We start from the raw sequence: 27,092 nt of genomic DNA on the forward strand, positions 1-27,092 counted from the left end.
GAAGCAAGTGATGAGCGGATAATTTATACGCTTTTTGGCATTATTTTTAGTATGTTTTTAGTAGAATCTAGTTACTTTTAGGGATGTTTTCATTAGTTTTTGTGTTAAATTCACATTTCTAGACTTTACTATGAGTTTGTGTGTTTTTCTATAATTTCAGGTATTTTCTGGTTGAAATTGAGGGACTTGAGCAAAAATCAGATTCAGAGGTTGAAGAAGGACTGCTGATGCTGTTGGATTCTGACCTCCCTGCACTCAAAATGGATTTTCTGGAGCTATAGAACTCAAAATGGCGCCCTTCCAATTGCGTTGAAAAGTAGACATCCAGGGCTTTTCTGAAATATATAATAGTCCATACTTTGCCCAATTTTAGACGATGCAAACTGGCGTTCAACGACAGCTCTCTGCCCAATTCTGGCGTCCAGCGCCAGAAACAAGTTGCAAAGTGGAGTTCAACGCCCAAACTGGCACAAAAGCTGGCGTTCAACTCCAAGAATGACCTCTCCACGTGTAGACTTCAAGCTCAGCCCAAGTACACACCAAGTGGGCCCCGGAAGTGGATTTATGCATCAATTACTTACTTCTGTAAACCATAGTGACTAGTTTATTATAAATAGAACTTTTTATCATTGTATTCGTAGCTAGTCTGGTCTAATCTTGGTTACTCCGGTTCCCCTCTGGGGCCGAGACCAATGAACTCCATTATCACTTATGTATTTTCAACGGTAGAGTTTCTGCACTCCATAGATTAAGGTGTGGAGCTCTGCTATTCCTCAAAGATTAATGCAAAGTACTACTGTTTTCTATTCAATTCATCTTATTTCGCTTCTAAGATATTCATTCGTACTTCAACCTGAATGTGATGAACGTGACAATCATCATCATTCCCTATGAACGCGTGCCTGACAACCACTTCCGTTCTACATTAGATTGAATGAGTGTCTCTTAGATCTCTTAATCAGAATCTTCGTGGTATAAGCTAGATTGATGGCGGCATTCATGAGAGTCCGGAAAGTCTAAACCTTGTCCGTGGTATTCCGAGTAGGACTCTGGGATTGAATGACTATGACGAACTCCAAACTCGCGAGTGCTGGGCGTAGTGACAGACACAAAAGGATAGTAAATTCTATTCCAGTATGATCGAGAACCTCCAAGATGATTAGCCATGCAGTGACAGCGCATCGGACCATTTTCACAGAGAGGAATAGGATGCAACCAACGACAAGGGTGATGCCTCCAGACGATTAGCCGTGCTGTAACAGAGCATTTGGACCATTTTCCCGAGAGGATTGAAAGTAGCCATTGGCACCGGTGACATCCTTACACAAAGCCAGCCATAGAAAGGAGTAAGACTGATTGGATAAAGACAGCAGGAAAGCAGAGGTTCAGAGGAATGAATGCATCTCCATACGCTTATCTGAAATTCTCACCAATGATTTACATAAGTATTTCTATCCTTATTTTAGCATTAATTTCGAAAACTACATAACTATTTTATATCCGCCTGACTGAGATTTACAAGGTGACCATAGCTTGCTTCATACCAACAATCTTCGTGGGATTCGACCCTTACTCACGTAAGGTATTACTTGGACGACCCAGTGCACTTGCTGGTTAGTTATGCGAAGTTGTGAAGATATGTTTAGACCATGGTTCTGTGCATCCGTTTTTGGTGCCATTGCCAGGGAATCAATTTCGAACAATAATTCACAACCTGAGTAACAATTTCGCATACCAAGTTTTTGGTGCCATTGCCGGGGATTGTTCGAGTTTGTACAACTGACGGTTCATCTTGTTGCTCAGATTAGGTAATTTTCTTTTTGTTTTGTTTTCAAAAAATTTTCAAAAATTTTTCAAAAATTTCTCCTTTGTTTTCGAAAAAAATTCTTAAAATAAAAATGTTTTCAAAAATATATTTTTCTTCAGAATTTTTAAGAATGAATTCTAGTGTTTCATGAAGCATGTTGAAGCCTGGCTGGCTGTAAAGCCATGTATGTAGGGAATGTCAGGCGTGTCATGTCTGGATTACATGCTAAAGCTTGGCTGGCTATTAAGCCATGCCTGACCCTTTGATTGGAGCTTTAGACTAAAGAGCATAAGATTCCTGGAATTCATATTAAAAATATTGGAATCCTTATTTTTCTTTTTCAAAATGATTTTCGAAAAAAATTAAAAGAAAATACAAAAAAAATTAGAAAATCAAAAAAATCAAAAATATTTTTTGTGTTTCTTGTTTGAGTCTTGAGTCATGTTATAAGTTTGGTGTCAATTGCATACTCATCTTGCATTTTTTGAAAATTTTAATGCATTCATAGTGTTCTTCATGATCTTCAAGTTGTTCTTGGTAAGTCTTCTTGTTTGATCTTTGTATTTGCATGTTTTGTGTCTTTTCTTGTTTTTCATATGCATTCTTGAATTCTTAGTGTCTAAGCATTAAAGAATTCTAAGTTTGGTGTCTTGCATGTTTTCTTTGCATTAAAAATTTTTCAAAAATGTGTTCTTAATGTTCATCATGATCTTCATAGTGTTCTTGGTGTTCATCTTGACATTCATAGCATTCTTGCATGCATTCATTGTTTTGATCCATAACTTTCATGCATTGCATGATTTTTCTTGTTTTTCTCTCTCATCATAAAAATTCAAAAATCAAAAAAATATGTTTTCCTTTTTCTCTCTTAAAATTTCGAAAATTAGATTTGACTTTTTCAAAAATTTTTAAAATCTAGTTGTTTTTATGAGTCAAATCAAATTTTCAATTTGAAAATCTTATCTTTTTCAAAATCTTTTTCAAAAATCAAACCTTTTTCAATTTTTTAGTTATTTTTGAAAATTTTAAAAATATTTTTCAAAAATCTTTTTCTTATCTTTATTTCCTAATTTTCGAAAATAACATCATCAATTAATGTTTTGATTCAAAAATTTCAAGTTTGTTACTTACTTGTTAAGAAAGATTCAAACTTTAAGTTCTAGAATCATGTCTTGTGATTTCTTGTGAATCAAGTCATTAATTGAGATTTTAAAAATCAAATCTTTTTCAAAAAAAAAAACTAATTTCTATCATATCTTTTCAAAAATATCTTCTTATCTTACCTTTTTCAAAAAAATGATTTCAAAATATCTTTTCTAACTTCCTAACTTCTTATCTTTTCAAAATTTGTTTCAACTAACTAACTAACTTTTTGTTTGTTTCTTATCTTTTTCAAAACTACCTAACTAACTCTCTCTCTCTAATTTTCGAAAATATCTTCCCTCTTTTTCAAAAATTCTTTTTAATTAACTAATTATTTTAATTTTCGATTTTAATTTTTGAAAATTACTAACCTTTTTTAAAAACTATTTTCGAAAATCACTAACCCTTTTTCAAAAATAATTTTCGAAAATCCTTCCCCTTCATCTCCTTCTAATTATTTATTCATCTACTAACACTTCTCTTCATCTCACTTCACTGCTCCTATCCTTACCCTTGTGTTTGGATTCTTCATTTTTCTTCACCCCTATTCCTTTTCTTATTCTACTAACAATAAGGAACCTCTTTACTGTGACATAGAGGATTCCTCTTCTTTTCCTTTTCTCTTTTCTTTCTTATGAGCAAGGACAAAGAAAAAGGCATTCTTGTTGAAGCTGATCCAGAACCTGAAAGGACTCTGAAGAGAAAACTAAGAGAAGCTAAATTACAACAATCTAGAGACAACCTTATTGAAAATTTCGAACAAGTAAAGGAGATGGCAGCTGAACCCAACAACAATAATGCAAGGAGAATGCTTGGTGACTTTACTGCACCTAATTCCAATTTACATGGAAGAAGCATCTCCATTCCTGCCATCGGAGCAAACAATTTTGAGCTGAAACCTCAGCTAGTTTCTCTGATGCAGTAGAACTGCAAGTTTCATGGACTTCCATCTGAAGATCCTTTTCAGTTCTTAACAGAATTCTTGCAGATCTGTGATACTGTTAAAACTAATGGAGTAGATCCTGAAGTCTACAGGCTCATGCTTTTCCCTTTTGCTGTAAGAGACAGAGCTAGAGTGTGGTTGGACTCTCAACCCAAAGACAGCCTGAACTCTTGGGATAAGCTGGTCACGGCTTTCTTAGCCAAGTTCTTTCCTCCTCAAAAGCTGAGCAAGCTTAGAGTGGACGTTCAAACCTTCAGACAGAAAGAAGGTGAATCCCTCTATGAAGCTTGGGAAAGATACAAGCAGCTGACCAAAAAGTGTCCTTCTGACATGCTTTCAGAATGGATCATCCTGGATATATTCTATGATGGTTTATCTGAGCTATCAAAGATGTCATTGGATACTTCTGCAGGTGGATCCATTCACCTAAAGAAAACGCCTGCAGAAGCTCAAGAACTCATTGACATGGTTGCTAATAACCAGTTTATGTACACTTCTGAGAGGAATCCTGTGAGTAATGGGACGCCTATGAAGAAGGGAGTTCTTGAAATTGATACTCTGAATGCCATACTGGCTCAGAATAAAATATTGACTCAGCAAGTCAATATGATTTATTAGAGTCTGACTGGAATGCAAGCTGCATCCAACAGTACTCAAGAGGCTTCTTATGAAGAAGAAGCTTATGATCCTGAGAACCCTGCAATAGCAGAGGTAAATTACATGGGTGAACCATATGGAAACACCTATAATCCATCATGGAGAAATCATCCAAATCTCTCATGGAAGGATCAAAGGCGTCAACAAGGCTTTAATAATGGTGGAAGAAATAGGTTTAGCAATAGCAAGCCTTTTCCATCATCCACTCAGCAATAGACAGAGAACTCTGAACAAAGTACCTCTAATATAGCAAACTTAGTCTCTGATCTATCCAAGGCCACTGTAAGTTTCATGAATAAAACAAGGTCTTCCATTAGAAATTTGGAAGCACAAGTGGGCCAGTTGAGTAAAAGGGTCACTGAAATCCCTCCCAGTACTCTCCCAAGCAATACAAAAGAGAATCCAAAAGGAGAGTGCAAGGCCATTAAATTAATTACCATGGCCGAACCCACAAGAGAGGAGAAGGACGTGAATCCCAAGGAAGAAGACCTCCTAGGACGTCCAGTGATCAATAAGGAGCTTCCCTCTGAGGAACCAAATGACTCTTAGGCTCATCTAGAGACCATAGAGATTCCATTGAACCTCCTTATGCCATTCATGAGCTCTGATGAGTATTCCTCTTCTGAAGAAAATGAGGATGTTACTGAAGAGTAAGCTGCCAAGTTCCTTGGTGCAATCATGAAGCTAAATGCCAAACTATTTGGTATTGAGACTTGGGAAGATGAACCTCCCTTGTTCACCAATGAACTAAGTGATCTGGATCAACTGACATTGCCTCAGAAGAGACAGGATCCTGGAAAGTTCATAATACCTTGTACCATAGGCACCATGATCTTTAAGGCTCTGTGTGACCTTGGTTTAGGGATAAACCTCATGCCCCTCTCTGTAATAGAGAAACTGGGAATCTATGGGGTGCAAGCTGCTAAAATCTCATTAGAGATGGCAGACAATTCAAGAAAACAGGCTTATGGACAAGTAGAAGACGTGTTAGTGAAGGTTGAAGGCCTTTACATCCCTACTGATTTCGTAGTCCTGGATACTGGAAAGGAAGGGGATGAATCCATCATCCTTGGAAGACCTTTCCTAGCCACAGCAAGAGCTGTGATTGATGTGGACAGAGGAGAATTGATCCTCCAATTAAATAAGGACAACCTTGTGTTTACAACTCAAGGATCTCTCTCTGCATCCATGGAGAGGAAGTAGAAAAAGCTTCTCTCAAAGCAGAGTCAACCAAAGCCCCCACAGTCAAACTCTAAGTTTGGTGTTGGAAGGCCACAACCAAACTCTAAGTTTGGTGTCAAATCCCCATATCCAAACAATAAGTTTGGTGTTGGGAGGTCTCAACAAAGCTCTGCACATCTGTGAGGCTCCATGAGAGCCCACTGTCAAGCTATTGACATTAAAGAAGCGCTTGTTGGGAGGCAACCCAATGTTTATTTATCTAATTTTATTTTTGTTTTTCATGTTTTCTTAGGTTCATGATCATGTGGAGTCACAAAATAAACGAAAAATTTAGAAACAGAATCAAAAACAGCGGAAGAAAAATCACACCCTGGAGGAAGCACCTGTCTGGCGTTCAACGCCAGAACAGAGCATGGTTCTGGCGCTGAACGCCCAAAATGGGCAGTATCTGGGCGCTGAATGCCCAAAATGGGCATCATCTGGGCGCTGAACGCCAGAATTGCACCCTGGAGAGGAGCTGGCGCTGAACGCCCAGAACAAGCATGGTTCTGGCGTTCAACGCCAGAAATGGGCAACAAATGGGCGTTGAACGCCCAAAATGGGCACCAACCTGGCGCTGAACACCCAAAGTTGCGTGCAAGGGCATTTTGCATGCCTAATTTTGTGCAAGGGTGTAAATCCTTGAACAACTCAGGATTTGTGGACCCCACAGGATCATCTCAGGATCTGTGGACCCCACAGGATCCCCACCTACCTCACCCTCTCTCTTTCCATTCATGGTCATCCCTTCTGTTTTCCATTTACCACTCACATCCATACACCCATCTACCTTCAAAATTCAACATCTTCTCTCCACCCAATCCCACCCATATGGCCGAATACACACATCCCTCCATCTCCTCCATATCTTCTTCTTCTTCTCCTTCTACTCTTTCTTCTTTTGCTCAAGGGCGAGCAACATTCTAAGTTTGGTGGAGGAGCAACAAAGACAAGGAAGAGAAGATCAAAAAGCAATGAGGGAGGAGCAACAAAGACAAGGAAGAGACATAGAAGAGCTCAAGGACATCATTGGTTCCTCAAGAAGGAAGCACCACCATCACTAAGGTGGACTCATTCCTTGTTCTTACTTTCTCTGTTTTTTGTTTTCTATATGTTAAGTGCTTATCTATGTTTGTGTCTTCATTACATGATCATTAGTAGTTAGTAACTTTGTCTTAAAGTTATGAATGTCCTATGAATCCATCACCTCTCTTAAATGAAAAATGTTTTAATTCAAAAGAACATGAAGTACATGAGTTTTGAATTTATCCTTGAACTTAGTTTAATTATATTAATGTGGTGACAATGCTTCTTGTTTTCTGAATGTATGCTTGAACAGTGCATATGTCTTTTGAAGTTGTTGTTTAAGAATGTTAAATATGTTGGCTCTTGAAAGAATGATGACTAGGAAACATGTTATTTGATAATCTGAAAAATCATAAAAATGATTCTTGAAGCAAGAAAAAGCAGCAAAGAACAAAGCTTGCAGAAAAAAACAAAGAAAAAAAATAATAGCGAAAAAAAATAGAAAGAAAAAGAAAAAGCAAGCAGAAAAAGCCAAAACTCTTAAAACCAAGAGGCAAGAGCAAAAAGCCAATAACCCTTAAAACCAAAAGGCAAGGGTAAATAAAAAGGATCCCAAGGCTTTGAGCATCAGTGGATAGGAGGGCCTAAAGGAATAAAATCCTGGCCTAAGCGGCTAAACCGAGCTGTCCCTAACCATGTGCTTGTGGCGTGAAGGTGTCAAGTGAAAACTTGAGACTGAGCGGTTAAAGTCAAGGTCCAAAGCAAAAGAAGAGTGTGCTTAAGAACCCTGGACACCTCTAATTGGGGACTTTAGCAAGGTTGAGTCACAATCTGAAAAGTTTCACCCAATTATGTGTCTGTGGCATTTATGTATCCGGTGGTAATACTGGAAAACAAAGTGCTTAGGGCCACGGCCAAGACTCATAAAATAGCTGTGTTCAAGAATCATCATACTGAACTAGGAGAGTCAATAACACTATCTAAACTCTGAGTTTCTATAGAAGCCAATTATTCTGAACTTCAATGGATAAAGTGAGATGCCAAAACTATTCAAGAGGCAAAAAGCTACAAGTCCCGCTCATCTGATTGGAGCTATGTTTCATTGATAGTTTAGAATTTATAGTATATTCTCTTCTTTTTATCCTATTTGATTTTCAGTTGCTTGGGGACAAGCAACAATTTAAGTTTGGTGTTGTGATGAGCGGATAATTTATACGCTTTTTGGCATTGTTTTTAGTATGTTTTTAGTAGAATCTAGTTACTTTTAGGGATGTTTTCATTAGTTTTTGTGTTAAATTCACATTTCTGGACTTTACTATGAGTTTGTGTGTTTTTCTGTGATTTCACATATTTTCTGGCTGAAATTGAGGGACTTGAGCAAAAATCAGATTCAGAGGTTGAAGAAGGACTGCTGATGCTGTTGGATTCTGACCTCCCTGCACTCAAAATGGTTTTTCTGGAGCTACAGAGCTCAAAATGGCGCGCTTCCAATTGTGTTGGAAAGTAGACATCCAGGGCTTTCCAGAATATCTAATAGTCCATACTTTGTCCAAGTTTAGACGATGCAAACTGGCGTTCAACGCCAGCTCTCTGCCCAATTCTGGCGTCCAGCGCCAGAAACAAGTTGCAAAGTGGAGTTCAACGCCCAAACTGGCACAAAAGCTGGCGTTCAACTCCAAGAATGACCTCTCCACGTGTAGACTTCAAGCTCAGCCCAAGGACACACCAAGTGGGCCCCGGAAGTGGATTTATGCATCAATTACTTACTTCTGTAAACCCTAGTGACTAGTTTATTATAAATAGAACTTTTTATCATTGTATTCGTAGCTAGTCTGGTCTAATCTTGGTTACTCCGGTTCCCCTCTGGGGCCGAGACCAATGAACTCCATTATCACTTATGTATTTTCAACGGTAGAGTTTCTGCACTCCATAGATTAAGGTGTGGAGCTCTGCTATTCCTCAAAGATTAATGCAAAGTACTACTGTTTTCTATTCAATTCATCTTATTTCGCTTCTAAGATATTCATTCGTACTTCAACCTGAATGTGATGAACGTGACAATCATCATCATTCCCTATGAACGCGTGCCTGACAACCACTTCCGTTCTACATTAGATTGAATGAGTGTCTCTTAGATCTCTTAATCAGAATCTTCGTGGTATAAGCTAGATTGATGGCGGCATTCATGAGAGTCCGGAAAGTCTAAACCTTGTCCGTGGTATTCCGAGTAGGACTCTGGGATTGAATGACTATGACGAACTCCAAACTCGCGAGTGCTGGGCGTAGTGACAGACACAAAAGGATAGTAAATTCTATTCCAGTATGATCGAGAACCTCCAAGATGATTAGCCATGCAGTGACAGCGCATCGGACCATTTTCACAGAGAGGAATAGGATGCAACCAACGACAAGGGTGATGCCTCCAGACGATTAGCCGTGCTGTAACAGAGCATTTGGACCATTTTCCCGAGAGGATTGAAAGTAGCCATTGGCACCGGTGACATCCTTACACAAAGCCAGCCATAGAAAGGAGTAAGACTGATTGGATAAAGACAGCAGGAAAGCAGAGGTTCAGAGGAATGAATGCATCTCCATACGCTTATCTGAAATTCTCACCAATGATTTACATAAGTATTTCTATCCTTATTTTAGCATTAATTTCGAAAACTACATAACTATTTTATATCCGCCTGACTGAGATTTACAAGGTGACCATAGCTTGCTTCATACCAACAATCTTCGTGGGATTCGACCCTTACTCACGTAAGGTATTACTTGGACGACCCAGTGCACTTGCTGGTTAGTTATGCGAAGTTGTGAAGATATGTTTAGACCATGGTTCTGTGCATCCGTTTTTGGTGCCATTGCCAGGGAATCAATTTCGAACAATAATTCACAACCTGAGTAACAATTTCGCATACCAAGTTTTTGGTGCCATTGCCGGGGATTGTTCGAGTTTGTACAACTGACGGTTCATCTTGTTGCTCAGATTAGGTAATTTTCTTTTTGTTTTGTTTTCAAAAAATTTTCAAAATTTTTCAAAAATTTCTCCTTTGTTTTCGAAAAAAATTCTTAAAATAAAAATGTTTTCAAAAATATATTTTTCTTCAGAATTTTTAAGAATGAATTCTAGTGTTTCATGAAGCATGTTGAAGCCTGGCTGGCTGTAAAGCCATGTATGTAGGGAATGTCAGGCGTGTCATGTCTGGATTACATGCTAAAGCTTGGCTGGCTATTAAGCCATGCCTGACCCTTTGATTGGAGCTTTAGACTAAAGAGCATAAGATTCCTGGAATTCATATTAAAAATATTGGAATCCTTATTTTTCTTTTTCAAAATGATTTTCGAAAAAAATTAAAAGAAAATACAAAAAAAATTAGAAAATCAAAAAAATCAAAAATATTTTTTGTGTTTCTTGTTTGAGTCTTGAGTCATGTTATAAGTTTGGTGTCAATTGCATACTCATCTTGCATTTTTTGAAAATTTTAATGCATTCATAGTGTTCTTCATGATCTTCAAGTTGTTCTTGGTAAGTCTTCTTGTTTGATCTTTGTATTTGCATGTTTTGTGTCTTTTCTTGTTTTTCATATGCATTCTTGAATTCTTAGTGTCTAAGCATTAAAGAATTCTAAGTTTGGTGTCTTGCATGTTTTCTTTGCATTAAAAATTTTTCAAAAATGTGTTCTTAATGTTCATCATGATCTTCATAGTGTTCTTGGTGTTCATCTTGACATTCATAGCATTCTTGCATGCATTCATTGTTTTGATCCATAACTTTCATGCATTGCATGATTTTTCTTGTTTTTCTCTCTCATCATAAAAATTCAAAAATCAAAAAAATATGTTTTCCTTTTTCTCTCTTAAAATTTCGAAAATTAGATTTGACTTTTTCAAAAATTTTTAAAATCTAGTTGTTTTTATGAGTCAAATCAAATTTTCAATTTGAAAATCTTATCTTTTTCAAAATCTTTTTCAAAAATCAAACCTTTTTCAATTTTTTAGTTATTTTTGAAAATTTTAAAAATATTTTTCAAAAATCTTTTTCTTATCTTTATTTCCTAATTTTCGAAAATAACATCATCAATTAATGTTTTGATTCAAAAATTTCAAGTTTGTTACTTACTTGTTAAGAAAGATTCAAACTTTAAGTTCTAGAATCATGTCTTGTGATTTCTTGTGAATCAAGTCATTAATTGAGATTTTAAAAATCAAATCTTTTTCAAAAAAAAAAACTAATTTCTATCATATCTTTTCAAAAATATCTTCTTATCTTACCTTTTTCAAAAAAATGATTTCAAAATATCTTTTCTAACTTCCTAACTTCTTATCTTTTCAAAATTTGTTTCAACTAACTAACTAACTTTTTGTTTGTTTCTTATCTTTTTCAAAACTACCTAACTAACTCTCTCTCTCTAATTTTCGAAAATATCTTCCCTCTTTTTCAAAAATTCTTTTTAATTAACTAATTATTTTAATTTTCGATTTTAATTTTTGAAAATTACTAACCTTTTTTAAAAACTATTTTCGAAAATCACTAACCCTTTTTCAAAAATAATTTTCTAAAATCCTTCCCCTTCATCTCCTTCTAATTATTTATTCATCTACTAACACTTCTCTTCATCTCACTTCACTGCTCCTATCCTTACCCTTGTGTTTGGATTCTTCATTTTTCTTCACCCCTATTCCTTTTCTTATTCTACTAACAATAAGGAACCTCTTTACTGTGACATAGAGGATTCCTCTTCTTTTCCTTTTCTCTTTTCTTTCTTATGAGCAAGGACAAAGAAAAAGGCATTCTTGTTGAAGCTGATCCAGAACCTGAAAGGACTCTGAAGAGAAAACTAAGAGAAGCTAAATTACAACAATCTAGAGACAACCTTATTGAAAATTTCGAACAAGTAAAGGAGATGGCAGCTGAACCCAACAACAATAATGCAAGGAGAATGCTTGGTGACTTTACTGCACCTAATTCCAATTTACATGGAAGAAGCATCTCCATTCCTGCCATCGGAGCAAACAATTTTGAGCTGAAACCTCAGCTAGTTTCTCTGATGCAGTAGAACTGCAAGTTTCATGGACTTCCATCTGAAGATCCTTTTCAGTTCTTAACAGAATTCTTGCAGATCTGTGATACTGTTAAAACTAATGGAGTAGATCCTGAAGTCTACAGGCTCATGCTTTTCCCTTTTCCTGTAAGAGACAGAGCTAGAGTGTGGTTGGACTCTCAACCCAAAGACAGCCTGAACTCTTGGGATAAGCTGGTCACGGCTTTCTTAGCCAAGTTCTTTCCTCCTCAAAAGCTGAGCAAGCTTAGAGTGGACGTTCAAACCTTCAGACAGAAAGAAGGTGAATCCCTCTATGAAGCTTGGGAAAGATACAAGCAGCTGACCAAAAAGTGTCCTTCTGACATGCTTTCAGAATGGATCATCCTGGATATATTCTATGATGGTTTATCTGAGCTATCAAAGATGTCATTGGATACTTCTGCAGGTGGATCCATTCACCTAAAGAAAACGCCTGCAGAAGCTCAAGAACTCATTGACATGGTTGCTAATAACCAGTTTATGTACACTTCTGAGAGGAATCCTGTGAGTAATGGGACGCCTATGAAGAAGGGAATTCTTGAAATTGATACTCTGAATGCCATACTGGCTCAGAATAAAATATTGACTCAGCAAGTCAATATGATTTATTAGAGTCTGACTGGAATGCAAGCTGCATCCAACAGTACTCAAGAGGCTTCTTATGAAGAAGAAGCTTATGATCCTGAGAACCCTGCAATAGCAGAGGTAAATTACATGGGTGAACCATATGGAAACACCTATAATCCATCATGGAGAAATCATCCAAATCTCTCATGGAAGGATCAAAGGCGTCAACAAGGCTTTAATAATGGTGGAAGAAATAGGTTTAGCAATAGCAAGCCTTTTCCATCATCCACTCAGCAATAGACAGAGAACTCTGAACAAAGTACCTCTAATATAGCAAACTTAGTCTCTGATCTATCCAAGGCCACTGTAAGTTTCATGAATAAAACAAGGTCTTCCATTAGAAATTTGGAAGCACAAGTGGGCCAGTTGAGTAAAAGGGTCACTGAAATCCCTCCCAGTACTCTCCCAAGCAATACAAAAGAGAATCCAAAAGGAGAGTGCAAGGCCATTGAATTAATTACCATGGCCGAACCCACAAGAGAGGAGAAGGACGTGAATCCCAAGGAAGAAGACCTCCTAGGACGTCCAGTGATCAATAAGGAGCTTCCCTCTGAGGAACCAAAGGACTCTTAGGCTCATCTAGAGACCATAGAGATTCCATTGAACCTCCTTATGCCATTCATGAGCTCTAATGAGTATTCCTCTTCTGAAGAAAATGAGGATGTTACTGAAGAGTAAGCTGCCAAGTTTCTTGGTGCAATCATGAAGCTAAATGCCAAACTATTTGGTATTGAGACTTGGGAAGATGAACCTCCCTTGTTCACCAATGAACTAAGTGATCTGGATCAACTGACATTGCCTCAGAAGAGACAGGATCCTGGAAAGTTCATAATACCTTGTACCATAGGCACCATGATCTTTAAGGCTCTGTGTGACCTTGGTTTAGGGATAAACCTCATGCCCCTCTCTGTAATAGAGAAACTGGGAATCTATGGGGTGCAAGCTGCTAAAATCTCATTAGAGATGGCAGACAATTCAAGAAAACAGGCTTATGGACAAGTAGAAGACGTGTTAGTGAAGGTTGAAGGCCTTTACATCCCTACTGATTTCGTAGTCCTGGATACTGGAAAGGAAGGGGATGAATCCATCATCCTTGGAAGACCTTTCCTAGCCACAGCAAGAGCTGTGATTGATGTGGACAGAGGAGAATTGATCCTCCAATTAAATAAGGACAACCTTGTGTTTACAACTCAAGGATCTCTCTCTGCATCCATGGAGAGGAAGTAGAAAAAGCTTCTCTCAAAGCAGAGTCAACCAAAGCCCCCACAGTCAAACTCTAAGTTTGGTGTTGGAAGGCCACAACCAAACTCTAAGTTTGGTGTCAAATCCCCATATCCAAACAATAAGTTTGGTGTTGGGAGGTCTCAACAAAGCTCTGCACATCTGTGAGGCTCCATGAGAGCCCACTGTCAAGCTATTGACATTAAAGAAGCGCTTGTTGGGAGGCAACCCAATGTTTATTTATCTAATTTTATTTTTGTTTTTCATGTTTTCTTAGGTTCATGATCATGTGGAGTCACAAAATAAACGAAAAATTTAGAAACAGAATCAAAAACAGCGGAAGAAAAATCACACCCTGGAGGAAGCACCTGTCTGGCGTTCAACGCCAGAACAGAGCATGGTTCTGGCGCTGAACGCCCAAAATGGGCAGTATCTGGGCGCTGAATGCCCAAAATGGGCATCATCTGGGCGCTGAACGCCAGAATTGCACCCTGGAGAGGAGCTGGCGCTGAACGCCCAGAACAAGCATGGTTCTGGCGTTCAACGCCAGAAATGGGCAACAAATGGGCGTTGAACGCCCAAAATGGGCACCAACCTGGCGCTGAACACCCAAAGTTGCGTGCAAGGGCATTTTGCATGCCTAATTTTGTGCAAGGGTGTAAATCCTTGAACAACTCAGGATTTGTGGACCCCACAGGATCATCTCAGGATCTGTGGACCCCACAGGATCCCCACCTACCTCACCCTCTCTCTTTCCATTCATGGTCATCCCTTCTGTTTTCCATTTACCACTCACATCCATACACCCATCTACCTTCAAAATTCAACATCTTCTCTCCACCCAATCCCACCCATATGGCCGAATACACACATCCCTCCATCTCCTCCATATCTTCTTCTTCTTCTCCTTCTACTCTTTCTTCTTTTGCTCAAGGGCGAGCAACATTCTAAGTTTGGTGGAGGAGCAACAAAGACAAGGAAGAGAAGATCAAAAAGCAATGAGGGAGGAGCAACAAAGACAAGGAAGAGACATAGAAGAGCTCAAGGACATCATTGGTTCCTCAAGAAGGAAGCACCACCATCACTAAGGTGGACTCATTCCTTGTTCTTACTTTCTCTGTTTTTTGTTTTCTATATGTTAAGTGCTTATCTATGTTTGTGTCTTCATTACATGATCATTAGTAGTTAGTAACTTTGTCTTAAAGTTATGAATGTCCTATGAATCCATCACCTCTCTTAAATGAAAAATGTTTTAATTCAAAAGAACATGAAGTACATGAGTTTTGAATTTATCCTTGAACTTAGTTTAATTATATTAATGTGGTGACAATGCTTCTTGTTTTCTGAATGTATGCTTGAACAGTGCATATGTCTTTTGAAGTTGTTGTTTAAGAATGTTAAATATGTTGGCTCTTGAAAGAATGATGACTAGGAAACATGTTATTTGATAATCTGAAAAATCATAAAAATGATTCTTGAAGCAAGAAAAAGCAGCAAAGAACAAAGCTTGCAGAAAAAAACAAAGAAAAAAAAATAATAGCGAAAAAAAATAGAAAGAAAAAGAAAAAGCAAGCAGAAAAAGCCAAAACTCTTAAAACCAAGAGGCAAGAGCAAAAAGCCAATAACTCTTAAAACCAAAAGGCAAGGGTAAATAAAAAGGATCCCAAGGCTTTGAGCATCAGTGGATAGGAGGGCCTAAAGGAATAAAATCCTGGCCTAAGCGGCTAAACCGAGCTGTCCCTAACCATGTGCTTGTGGCGTGAAGGTGTCAAGTGAAAACTTGAGACTGAGCGGTTAAAGTCAAGGTCCAAAGCAAAAGAAGAGTGTGCTTAAGAACCCTGGACACCTCTAATTGGGGACTTTAGCAAGGTTGAGTCACAATCTGAAAAGTTTCACCCAATTATGTGTCTGTGGCATTTATGTATCCGGTGGTAATACTGGAAAACAAAGTGCTTAGGGCCACGGCCAAGACTCATAAAATAGCTGTGTTCAAGAATCATCATACTGAACTAGGAGAGTCAATAACACTATCTAAACTCTGAGTTTCTATAGAAGCCAATTATTCTGAACTTCAATGGATAAAGTGAGATGCCAAAACTATTCAAGAGGCAAAAAGCTACAAGTCCCGCTCATCTGATTGGAGCTATGTTTCATTGATAGTTTAGAATTTATAGTATATTCTCTTCTTTTTATCCTATTTGATTTTCAGTTGCTTGGGGACAAGCAACAATTTAAGTTTGGTGTTGTGATGAGCGGATAATTTATACGCTTTTTGGCATTGTTTTTAGTATGTTTTTAGTAGAATCTAGTTACTTTTAGGGATGTTTTCATTAGTTTTTGTGTTAAATTCACATTTCTGGACTTTACTATGAGTTTGTGTGTTTTTCTGTGATTTCACATATTTTCTGGCTGAAATTGAGGGACTTGAGCAAAAATCAGATTCAGAGGTTGAAGAAGGACTGCTGATGCTGTTGGATTCTGACCTCCCTGCACTCAAAATGGTTTTTCTGGAGCTACAGAGCTCAAAATGGCGCGCTTCCAATTGTGTTGGAAAGTAGACATCCAGGGCTTTCCAGAATATCTAATAGTCCATACTTTGTCCAAGTTTAGACGATGCAAACTGGCGTTCAACGCCAGCTCTCTGCCCAATTCTGGCGTCCAGCGCCAGAAACAAGTTGCAAAGTGGAGTTCAACGCCCAAACTGGCACAAAAGCTGGCGTTCAACTCCAAGAATGACCTCTCCACGTGTAGACTTCAAGCTCAGCCCAAGGACACACCAAGTGGGCCCCGGAAGTGGATTTATGCATCAATTACTTACTTCTGTAAACCCTAGTGACTAGTTTATTATAAATAGAACTTTTTATCATTGTATTCGTAGCTAGTCTGGTCTAATCTTGGTTACTCCGGTTCCCCTCTGGGGCCGAGACCAATGAACTCCATTATCACTTATGTATTTTCAACGGTAGAGTTTCTGCACTCCATAGATTAAGGTGTGGAGCTCTGCTATTCCTCAAAGATTAATGCAAAGTACTACTGTTTTCTATTCAATTCATCTTATTTCGCTTCTAAGATATTCATTCGTACTTCAACCTGAATGTGATGAACGTGACAATCATCATCATTCCCTATGAACGCGTGCCTGACAACCACTTCCGTTCTACATTAGATTGAATGAGTGTCTCTTAGATCTCTTAATCAGAATCTTCGTGGTATAAGCTAGATTGATGGCGGCATTCATGAGAGTCCGGAAAGTCTAAACCTTGTCCGTGGTATTCCGAGTAGGACTCTGGGATTGAATGACTATGACGAACTCCAAACTCGCGAGTGCTGGGCGTAGTGACAGACACAAAAGGATAGTAAATTCTATTCCAGTATGATCGAGAACCTCCAAGATGATTAGCCATGCAGTGACAGCGCATCGGACCATTTTCACAGAGAGGAATAGGATGCAACCAACGACAAGGGTGATGCCTCCAGACGATTAGCCGTGCTGTAACAGAGCATTTGGACCATTTTCCCGAGAGGATTGAAAGTAGCCATTGGCACCGGTGACATCCTTACACAAAGCCAGCCATAGAAAGGAGTAAGACTGATTGGATAAAGACAGCAGGAAAGCAGAGGTTCAGAGGAATGAATGCATCTCCATACGCTTATCTGAAATTCTCACCAATGATTTACATAAGTATTTCTATCCTTATTTTAGCATTAATTTCGAAAACTACATAACTATTTTATATCCGCCTGACTGAGATTTACAAGGTGACCATAGCTTGCTTCATACCAACAATCTTCGTGGGATTCGACCCTTACTCACGTAAGGTATTACTTGGACGACCCAGTGCACTTGCTGGTTAGTTATGCGAAGTTGTGAAGATATGTTTAGACCATGGTTCTGTGCATCCGTTTTTGGTGCCATTGCCAGGGAATCAATTTCGAACAATAATTCACAACCTGAGTAACAATTTCGCATACCAAGTTTTTGGTGCCATTGCCGGGGATTGTTCGAGTTTGTACAACTGACGGTTCATCTTGTTGCTCAGATTAGGTAATTTTCTTTTTGTTTTGTTTTCAAAAAATTTTCAAAAATTTTTCAAAAATTTCTCCTTTGTTTTCGAAAAAAATTCTTAAAATAAAAATGTTTTCAAAAATATATTTTTCTTCAGAATTTTTAAGAATGAATTCTAGTGTTTCATGAAGCATGTTGAAGCCTGGCTGGCTGTAAAGCCATGTATGTAGGGAATGTCAGGCGTGTCATGTCTGGATTACATGCTAAAGCTTGGCTGGCTATTAAGCCATGCCTGACCCTTTGATTGGAGCTTTAGACTAAAGAGCATAAGATTCCTGGAATTCATATTAAAAATATTGGAATCCTTATTTTTCTTTTTCAAAATGATTTTCGAAAAAAATTAAAAGAAAATACAAAAAAAATTAGAAAATCAAAAAAATCAAAAATATTTTTTGTGTTTCTTGTTTGAGTCTTGAGTCATGTTATAAGTTTGGTGTCAATTGCATACTCATCTTGCATTTTTTGAAAATTTTAATGCATTCATAGTGTTCTTCATGATCTTCAAGTTGTTCTTGGTAAGTCTTCTTGTTTGATCTTTGTATTTGCATGTTTTGTGTCTTTTCTTGTTTTTCATATGCATTCTTGAATTCTTAGTGTCTAAGCATTAAAGAATTCTAAGTTTGGTGTCTTGCATGTTTTCTTTGCATTAAAAATTTTTCAAAAATGTGTTCTTAATGTTCATCATGATCTTCATAGTGTTCTTGGTGTTCATCTTGACATTCCTAGCATTCTTGCATGCATTCATTGTTTTGATCCATAACTTTCATGCATTGCATGATTTTTCTTGTTTTTCTCTCTCATCATAAAAATTCAAAAATCAAAAAAATATGTTTTCCTTTTTCTCTCTTAAAATTTCGAAAATTAGATTTGACTTTTTCAAAAATTTTTAAAATCTAGTTGTTTTTATGAGTCAAATCAAATTTTCAATTTGAAAATCTTATCTTTTTCAAAATCTTTTTCAAAAATCAAACCTTTTTCAATTTTTTAGTTATTTTTGAAAATTTTAAAAATATTTTTCAAAAATCTTTTTCTTATCTTTATTTCCTAATTTTCGAAAATAACATCATCAATTAATGTTTTGATTCAAAAATTTCAAGTTTGTTACTTACTTGTTAAGAAAGATTCAAACTTTAAGTTCTAGAATCATGTCTTGTGATTTCTTGTGAATCAAGTCATTAATTGAGATTTTAAAAATCAAATCTTTTTCAAAAAAAAAAACTAATTTCTATCATATCTTTTCAAAAATATCTTCTTATCTTACCTTTTTCAAAAAAATGATTTCAAAATATCTTTTCTAACTTCCTAACTTCTTATCTTTTCAAAATTTGTTTCAACTAACTAACTAACTTTTTGTTTGTTTCTTATCTTTTTCAAAACTACCTAACTAACTCTCTCTCTCTAATTTTCGAAAATATCTTCCCTCTTTTTCAAAAATTCTTTTTAATTAACTAATTATTTTAATTTTCGATTTTAATTTTTGAAAATTACTAACCTTTTTTAAAAACTATTTTCGAAAATCACTAACCCTTTTTCAAAAATAATTTTCTAAAATCCTTCCCCTTCATCTCCTTCTAATTATTTATTCATCTACTAACACTTCTCTTCATCTCACTTCACTGCTCCTATCCTTACCCTTGTGTTTGGATTCTTCATTTTTCTTCACCCCTATTCCTTTTCTTATTCTACTAACAATAAGGAACCTCTTTACTGTGACATAGAGGATTCCTCTTCTTTTCCTTTTCTCTTTTCTTTCTTATGAGCAAGGACAAAGAAAAAGGCATTCTTGTTGAAGCTGATCCAGAACCTGAAAGGACTCTGAAGAGAAAACTAAGAGAAGCTAAATTACAACAATCTAGAGACAACCTTATTGAAAATTTCGAACAAGTAAAGGAGATGGCAGCTGAACCCAACAACAATAATGCAAGGAGAATGCTTGGTGACTTTACTGCACCTAATTCCAATTTACATGGAAGAAGCATCTCCATTCCTGCCATCGGAGCAAACAATTTTGAGCTGAAACCTCAGCTAGTTTCTCTGATGCAGTAGAACTGCAAGTTTCATGGACTTCCATCTGAAGATCCTTTTCAGTTCTTAACAGAATTCTTGCAGATCTGTGATACTGTTAAAACTAATGGAGTAGATCCTGAAGTCTACAGGCTCATGCTTTTCCCTTTTCCTGTAAGAGACAGAGCTAGAGTGTGGTTGGACTCTCAACCCAAAGACAGCCTGAACTCTTGGGATAAGCTGGTCACGGCTTTCTTAGCCAAGTTCTTTCCTCCTCAAAAGCTGAGCAAGCTTAGAGTGGACGTTCAAACCTTCAGACAGAAAGAAGGTGAATCCCTCTATGAAGCTTGGGAAAGATACAAGCAGCTGACCAAAAAGTGTCCTTCTGACATGCTTTCAGAATGGATCATCCTGGATATATTCTATGATGGTTTATCTGAGCTATCAAAGATGTCATTGGATACTTCTGCAGGTGGATCCATTCACCTAAAGAAAACGCCTGCAGAAGCTCAAGAACTCATTGACATGGTTGCTAATAACCAGTTTATGTACACTTCTGAGAGGAATCCTGTGAGTAATGGGACGCCTATGAAGAAGGGAATTCTTGAAATTGATACTCTGAATGCCATACTGGCTCAGAATAAAATATTGACTCAGCAAGTCAATATGATTTATTAGAGTCTGACTGGAATGCAAGCTGCATCCAACAGTACTCAAGAGGCTTCTTATGAAGAAGAAGCTTATGATCCTGAGAACCCTGCAATAGCAGAGGTAAATTACATGGGTGAACCATATGGAAACACCTATAATCCATCATGGAGAAATCATCCAAATCTCTCATGGAAGGATCAAAGGCGTCAACAAGGCTTTAATAATGGTGGAAGAAATAGGTTTAGCAATAGCAAGCCTTTTCCATCATCCACTCAGCAATAGACAGAGAACTCTGAACAAAGTACCTCTAATATAGCAAACTTAGTCTCTGATCTATCCAAGGCCACTGTAAGTTTCATGAATAAAACAAGGTCTTCCATTAGAAATTTGGAAGCACAAGTGGGCCAGTTGAGTAAAAGGGTCACTGAAATCCCTCCCAGTACTCTCCCAAGCAATACAAAAGAGAATCCAAAAGGAGAGTGCAAGGCCATTGAATTAATTACCATGGCCGAACCCACAAGAGAGGAGAAGGACGTGAATCCCAAGGAAGAAGACCTCCTAGGACGTCCAGTGATCAATAAGGAGCTTCCCTCTGAGGAACCAAAGGACTCTTAGGCTCATCTAGAGACCATAGAGATTCCATTGAACCTCCTTATGCCATTCATGAGCTCTAATGAGTATTCCTCTTCTGAAGAAAATGAGGATGTTACTGAAGAGTAAGCTGCCAAGTTTCTTGGTGCAATCATGAAGCTAAATGCCAAACTATTTGGTATTGAGACTTGGGAAGATGAACCTCCCTTGTTCACCAATGAACTAAGTGATCTGGATCAACTGACATTGCCTCAGAAGAGACAGGATCCTGGAAAGTTCATAATACCTTGTACCATAGGCACCATGATCTTTAAGGCTCTGTGTGACCTTGGTTTAGGGATAAACCTCATGCCCCTCTCTGTAATAGAGAAACTGGGAATCTATGGGGTGCAAGCTGCTAAAATCTCATTAGAGATGGCAGACAATTCAAGAAAACAGGCTTATGGACAAGTAGAAGACGTGTTAGTGAAGGTTGAAGGCCTTTACATCCCTACTGATTTCGTAGTCCTGGATACTGGAAAGGAAGGGGATGAATCCATCATCCTTGGAAGACCTTTCCTAGCCACAGCAAGAGCTGTGATTGATGTGGACAGAGGAGAATTGATCCTCCAATTAAATAAGGACAACCTTGTGTTTACAACTCAAGGATCTCTCTCTGCATCCATGGAGAGGAAGTAGAAAAAGCTTCTCTCAAAGCAGAGTCAACCAAAGCCCCCACAGTCAAACTCTAAGTTTGGTGTTGGAAGGCCACAACCAAACTCTAAGTTTGGTGTCAAATCCCCATATCCAAACAATAAGTTTGGTGTTGGGAGGTCTCAACAAAGCTCTGCACATCTGTGAGGCTCCATGAGAGCCCACTGTCAAGCTATTGACATTAAAGAAGCGCTTGTTGGGAGGCAACCCAATGTTTATTTATCTAATTTTATTTTTGTTTTTCATGTTTTCTTAGGTTCATGATCATGTGGAGTCACAAAATAAACGAAAAATTTAGAAACAGAATCAAAAACAGCGGAAGAAAAATCACACCCTGGAGGAAGCACCTGTCTGGCGTTCAACGCCAGAACAGAGCATGGTTCTGGCGCTGAACGCCCAAAATGGGCAGTATCTGGGCGCTGAACGCCCAAAATGGGCATCATCTGGGCGCTGAACGCCAGAATTGCACCCTGGAGAGGAGCTGGCGCTGAACGCCCAGAACAAGCATGGTTCTGCCGTTCAACGCCAGAAATGGGCAACAAATGGGCGTTGAACGCCCAAAATGGGCACCAACCTGGCGCTGAACACCCAGAGTTGCGTGCAAGGGCATTTTGCATGCCTAATTTTGTGCAAGGGTGTAAATCCTTGAACAACTCAGGATTTGTGGACCCCACAGGATCATCTCAGGATCTGTGGACCCCACAGGATCCCCACCTACCTCACCCTCTCTCTTTCCATTCATGGTCATCCCTTCTGTTTTCCATTTACCACTCACATCCATACACCCATCTACCTTCAAAATTCAACATCTGCTCTCCACCCAATCCCACCCATATGGCCGAATACACACATCCCTCCATCTCCTCCATATCTTCTTCTTCTTCTCCTTCTACTCTTTCTTCTTTTGCTCAAGGGCGAGCAACATTCTAAGTTTGGTGGAGGAGCAACAAAGACAAGGAAGAGAAGATCAAAAAGCAATGAGGGAGGAGCAACAAAGACAAGGAAGAGACATAGAAGAGCTCAAGGACATCATTGGTTCCTCAAGAAGGAAACGCCACCATCACTAAGGTGGACTCATTCCTTGTTCTTACTTTCTCTGTTTTTTGTTTTCTATATGTTAAGTGCTTATCTATGTTTGTGTCTTCATTACATGATCATTAGTAGTTAGTAACTTTGTCTTAAAGTTATGAATGTCCTATGAATCCATCACCTCTCTTAAATGAAAAATGTTTTAATTCAAAAGAACATGAAGTACATGAGTTTTGAATTTATCCTTGAACTTAGTTTAATTATATTAATGTGGTGACAATGCTTCTTGTTTTCTGAATGTATGCTTGAACAGTGCATATGTCTTTTGAAGTTGTTGTTTAAGAATGTTAAATATGTTGGCTCTTGAAAGAATGATGACTAGGAAACATGTTATTTGATAATCTGAAAAATCATAAAAATGATTCTTGAAGCAAGAAAAAGCAGCAAAGAACAAAGCTTGCAGAAAAAAACAAAGAAAAAAAAAATAATAGCGAAAAAAAATAGAAAGAAAAAGAAAAAGCAAGCAGAAAAAGCCAAAACTCTTAAAACCAAGAGGCAAGAGCAAAAAGCCAATAACCCTTAAAACCAAAAGGCAAGGGTAAATAAAAAGGATCCCAAGGCTTTGAGCATCAGTGGATAGGAGGGCCTAAAGGAATAAAATCCTGGCCTAAGCGGCTAAACCGAGCTGTCCCTAACCATGTGCTTGTGGCGTGAAGGTGTCAAGTGAAAACTTGAGACTGAGCGGTTAAAGTCAAGGTCCAAAGCAAAAGAAGAGTGTGCTTAAGAACCCTGGACACCTCTAATTGGGGACTTTAGCAAGGTTGAGTCACAATCTGAAAAGTTTCACCCAATTATGTGTCTGTGGCATTTATGTATCCGGTGGTAATACTGGAAAACAAAGTGCTTAGGGCCACGGCCAAGACTCATAAAATAGCTGTGTTCAAGAATCATCATACTGAACTAGGAGAGTCAATAACACTATCTAAACTCTGAGTTTCTATAGAAGCCAATTATTCTGAACTTCAATGGATAAAGTGAGATGCCAAAACTATTCAAGAGGCAAAAAGCTACAAGTCCCGCTCATCTGATTGGAGCTATGTTTCATTGATAGTTTGGAATTTATAGTATATTCTCTTCTTTTTATCCTATTTGATTTTCAGTTGCTTGGGGACAAGCAACAATTTAAGTTTGGTGTTGTGATGAGCGGATAATTTATACGCTTTTTGGCATTGTTTTTAGTATGTTTTTAGTAGAATCTAGTTACTTTTAGGGATGTTTTCATTAGTTTTTGTGTTAAATTCACATTTCTGGACTTTACTATGAGTTTGTGTGTTTTTCTGTGATTTCACATATTTTCTGGCTGAAATTGAGGGACTTGAGCAAAAATCAGATTCAGAGGTTGAAGAAGGACTGCTGATGCTGTTGGATTCTGACCTCCCTGCACTCAAAATGGTTTTTCTGGAGCTACAGAGCTCAAAATGGCGCGCTTCCAATTGTGTTGGAAAGTAGACATCCAGAGCTTTCCAGAATATCTAATAGTCCATACTTTGTCCAAGTTTAGACGATGCAAACTGGCGTTCAACGCCAGCTCTCTGCCCAATTCTGGCGTCCAGCGCCAGAAACAAGTTGCAAAGTGGAGTTCAACGCCCAAACTGGCACAAAAGCTGGCGTTCAACTCCAAGAATGACCTCCCCACGTGTAGACTTCAAGCTCAGCCCAAGTACACACCAAGTGGGCTCCGGAAGTGGATTTATGCATCAATTACTTACTTCTGTAAACCCTAGTGACTAGTTTATTATAAATAGAACTTTTTATCGTTGTATTCGTAGCTAGTCTGGTCTAGTCTTGGTTACTCCGGTCCCCTCTGGGGCCGAGACCAATGAGCTCCATTATCATTTATGTATTTTCAATGGTAGAGTTTCTGCACTCCATAGATTAAGGTGTGGAGCTCTACTGTTCCTCAAAGATTAATGCAAAGTACTACTGTTTTCTATTTAATTCATCTTATTTCGCTTCTAAGATATTCATTCGCACTTCAACCTAAATGTGATGAACGTGACAATCATCATCATTTCCTATGAACGCGTGCCTGACAACCACTTCCGTTCTACATTAGATTGAATGAGTGTCTCTTAGATCTCTTAATCAGAATCTTCGTGGTATAAGCTAGATTGATGGCGGCATTCATGAGAGTCTGGAAAGTCTAAACCTTGTCCGTGGTATTTCGAGTAAGACTCTGGGATTGAATGACTGTGACGAACTCCAAACTCGCGAGTGCTGGGCGTAGTGACAGACGCAAAAGGATAGTAAATTCTATTCCAGTATGATCGAGAACCTCCAAGATGATTAGCCATGCAGTGACAGTGCATCGGACCATTTTCACAGAGAGGAATAGGATGCAACCAACGACAAGGGTGATGCCTCCAGACGATTACCCGTGCTGTGACAGAGCATTTGGACCATTTTCCTGAGAGGATTGAAAGTAGCCATTGGCACCGGTGACATCCTTACACAAAGCCAGCCATAGAAAGGAGTAAGACTGATTGGATAAAGAAAGCAGGAAAGCAGAGGTTCAGAGGAATGAATGCATCTCCATACGCTTATCTGAAATTCTCACCAATGATTTACATAAGTATTTCTATCCTTATTTTAGTATTAATTTCGAAAACTACATAACTATTTTATATCCGCCTGACTGAGATTTACAAGGTGACCATAGCTTGCTTCATACCAACAATCTCCGTGGGATTCGACCCTTACTCACGTAAGGTATTACTTGGACGACCCAGTGCACTTGCTGGTTAGTTATGCGAAGTTGTGAAGATATGTTTAGACCATGGTTCTGTGCATCCGTTTTTGGTGCCATTGCCAGGGAATCAATTTCGAACAATAATTCACAACTTGAGTAACAATTTCGCATACCAGCAAGGGAAAGGGAAATTGTTAGAAGATGAAAACACAGCAACCCTTGGCACTAGCAAGGGCGCTGAACCCCCAGAGGGAGGCAACGAGGGCATCTAACACCCAGAAGTGGCCTGTGTAGGCGTCGAACACCTAGAAGGGGGCTGTTTGGGCATCCAATGCCTGGAAAGGACCAGCATGGGCGTTGAACGCCCAGATAGGGAAGGCCAAACACGTCCCAGTTCAGGAAACATCCATCCTAAGCAAGCTGGTAATCCTCAGTTTGGCACCATGGACACTCACCCTGCACCGCTCAGCACACCTGAGTACAGGACCAGGATGTCATATCCTCAAAAACTCCGTCAAGTTGAAAAGGATAAGCAATTCGCTAGGTTTGTGGATTACCTTAAAACCCTAGAGATCAAGATTCCATTCGCAGAAGCCCTTGAACAAATACCCTCCTATGCCAAGTTTATAAAGGATATATTGAGCCACAAGAAGGACAGGAGAGAGGTAGAGACAGTCCTTTTCACTGAAGAATGCAGTGCAGTCATCCAAAGGACCCTACCGGAGAAACTTCAAGACCCTGAGAGCTTTGTGATACCCTGTACTCTCGGAGACAGTTACACAAGGAAAGCCTTATGTGATCTTGGAGCAAGCATCAATCTGATGCCCCTATCATTACTAAGGAAGCTTGGGATCCAAGAAGTGAAGCCCACCCGCATCTGTCTTCAGCTGGCTGATGGCTCTATCAACTTTCCATCAGGGGTAGTTGAAGACATGATTGTAAGGGTTAGACCCTTTGCATTCCCCACAGACTTTGTGGTGTTAAATAGGGAAAAACACAAGAATGTTTCTATCATTCTAGGGAGACCCTTTTTGGCTACAAGAAGAACCCTCATTGATGTGCAAAAAGGGAAAGTGACACTGAGAGTTAATGAGGACCAATACATACTCAATGCTGTCAAAGCTATGCAGTACCCTGACACCCTAGAGGAATGTATGAGGATTGATATCATTGACCCCTTGGTCGAAGGGGTACACGCAATTGAGAGACTTGAGGAGGAACTGGATGACATCCTAGGGGATGACATGCCTGACATAGAGGCACCAGAAGAACACGAGGAATCATTAAAACCTCCTAAAGTAAAGGATGGACCTCCTAAACTTGAGCTCAAGCCATTACCATCATCCTTGAAATACGTGTTTCTAGGAGACGGTGACACTTATCCAGTGATCATAAGCTCTGCTTTAGGGCCGCAAGAAGAACAAGCACTGATTCAAGTGCTGAAGACCCATAGAACAGCTATTGGGTGGACCATAAGTGACTTAAAAGGAATTAGTCCAACCCGTACATGCACAAGATTAGGCTTGAGGAAGATGCCAAACCAGTGGTGCAACCACAGAGGCGATTGAATCCAGCGATGA

General features: G+C 38.6%; 1 protein-coding gene and 3 non-coding genes across 4 annotated transcripts; 1 reads left to right on the plus strand and 3 right to left on the minus strand.

The window, feature by feature from the left end:
• Positions 1–4,121: 4,121 nt before the first annotated feature.
• LOC112762004 (small nucleolar RNA R71) lies at positions 4,122–4,229 on the minus strand. Its single transcript, XR_003182367.1, has one exon. It is a non-coding gene; the product is annotated as a small nucleolar RNA R71 (small nucleolar RNA).
• Positions 4,230–12,103: 7,874 nt separating this feature from the next.
• On the minus strand, positions 12,104–12,211 carry LOC112762005 (small nucleolar RNA R71). The gene has a single exon (XR_003182368.1). It is a non-coding gene; the product is annotated as a small nucleolar RNA R71 (small nucleolar RNA).
• Positions 12,212–20,087: 7,876 nt separating this feature from the next.
• On the minus strand, positions 20,088–20,195 carry LOC112762006 (small nucleolar RNA R71). Its single transcript, XR_003182369.1, has one exon. It is a non-coding gene; the product is annotated as a small nucleolar RNA R71 (small nucleolar RNA).
• Positions 20,196–25,862: 5,667 nt separating this feature from the next.
• LOC140180124 (uncharacterized) lies at positions 25,863–27,080 on the plus strand. Its single transcript, XM_072220522.1, has 2 exons — positions 25,863–26,456; positions 26,643–27,080. Exons 1-2 carry the CDS (start codon positions 25,863–25,865, stop codon positions 27,078–27,080), a joined length of 1,032 nt encoding a protein of 343 aa, XP_072076623.1.
• The last annotated feature ends 12 nt before the right edge of the window (positions 27,081–27,092 follow it).

This window comes from Arachis hypogaea, chromosome 16 (genome assembly GCF_003086295.3).
Source record: "Arachis hypogaea cultivar Tifrunner chromosome 16, arahy.Tifrunner.gnm2.J5K5, whole genome shotgun sequence".
Lineage (NCBI taxonomy): Eukaryota > Viridiplantae > Streptophyta > Magnoliopsida > Fabales > Fabaceae > Arachis > Arachis hypogaea.

Coding starts and splice junctions, on each gene's coding strand:
- LOC140180124 (XM_072220522.1), top strand. CDS start 25,863: ATGGGCGTTGAACGCCCAGATAGGGAAGGCCAAACACGTCCCAGTTCA. Junction 26,457..26,642: donor TTGAAGACATGATTGTAAGG/GTTAGACCCTTT, acceptor AAAGCTATGCAG/TACCCTGACACCCTAGAGGA.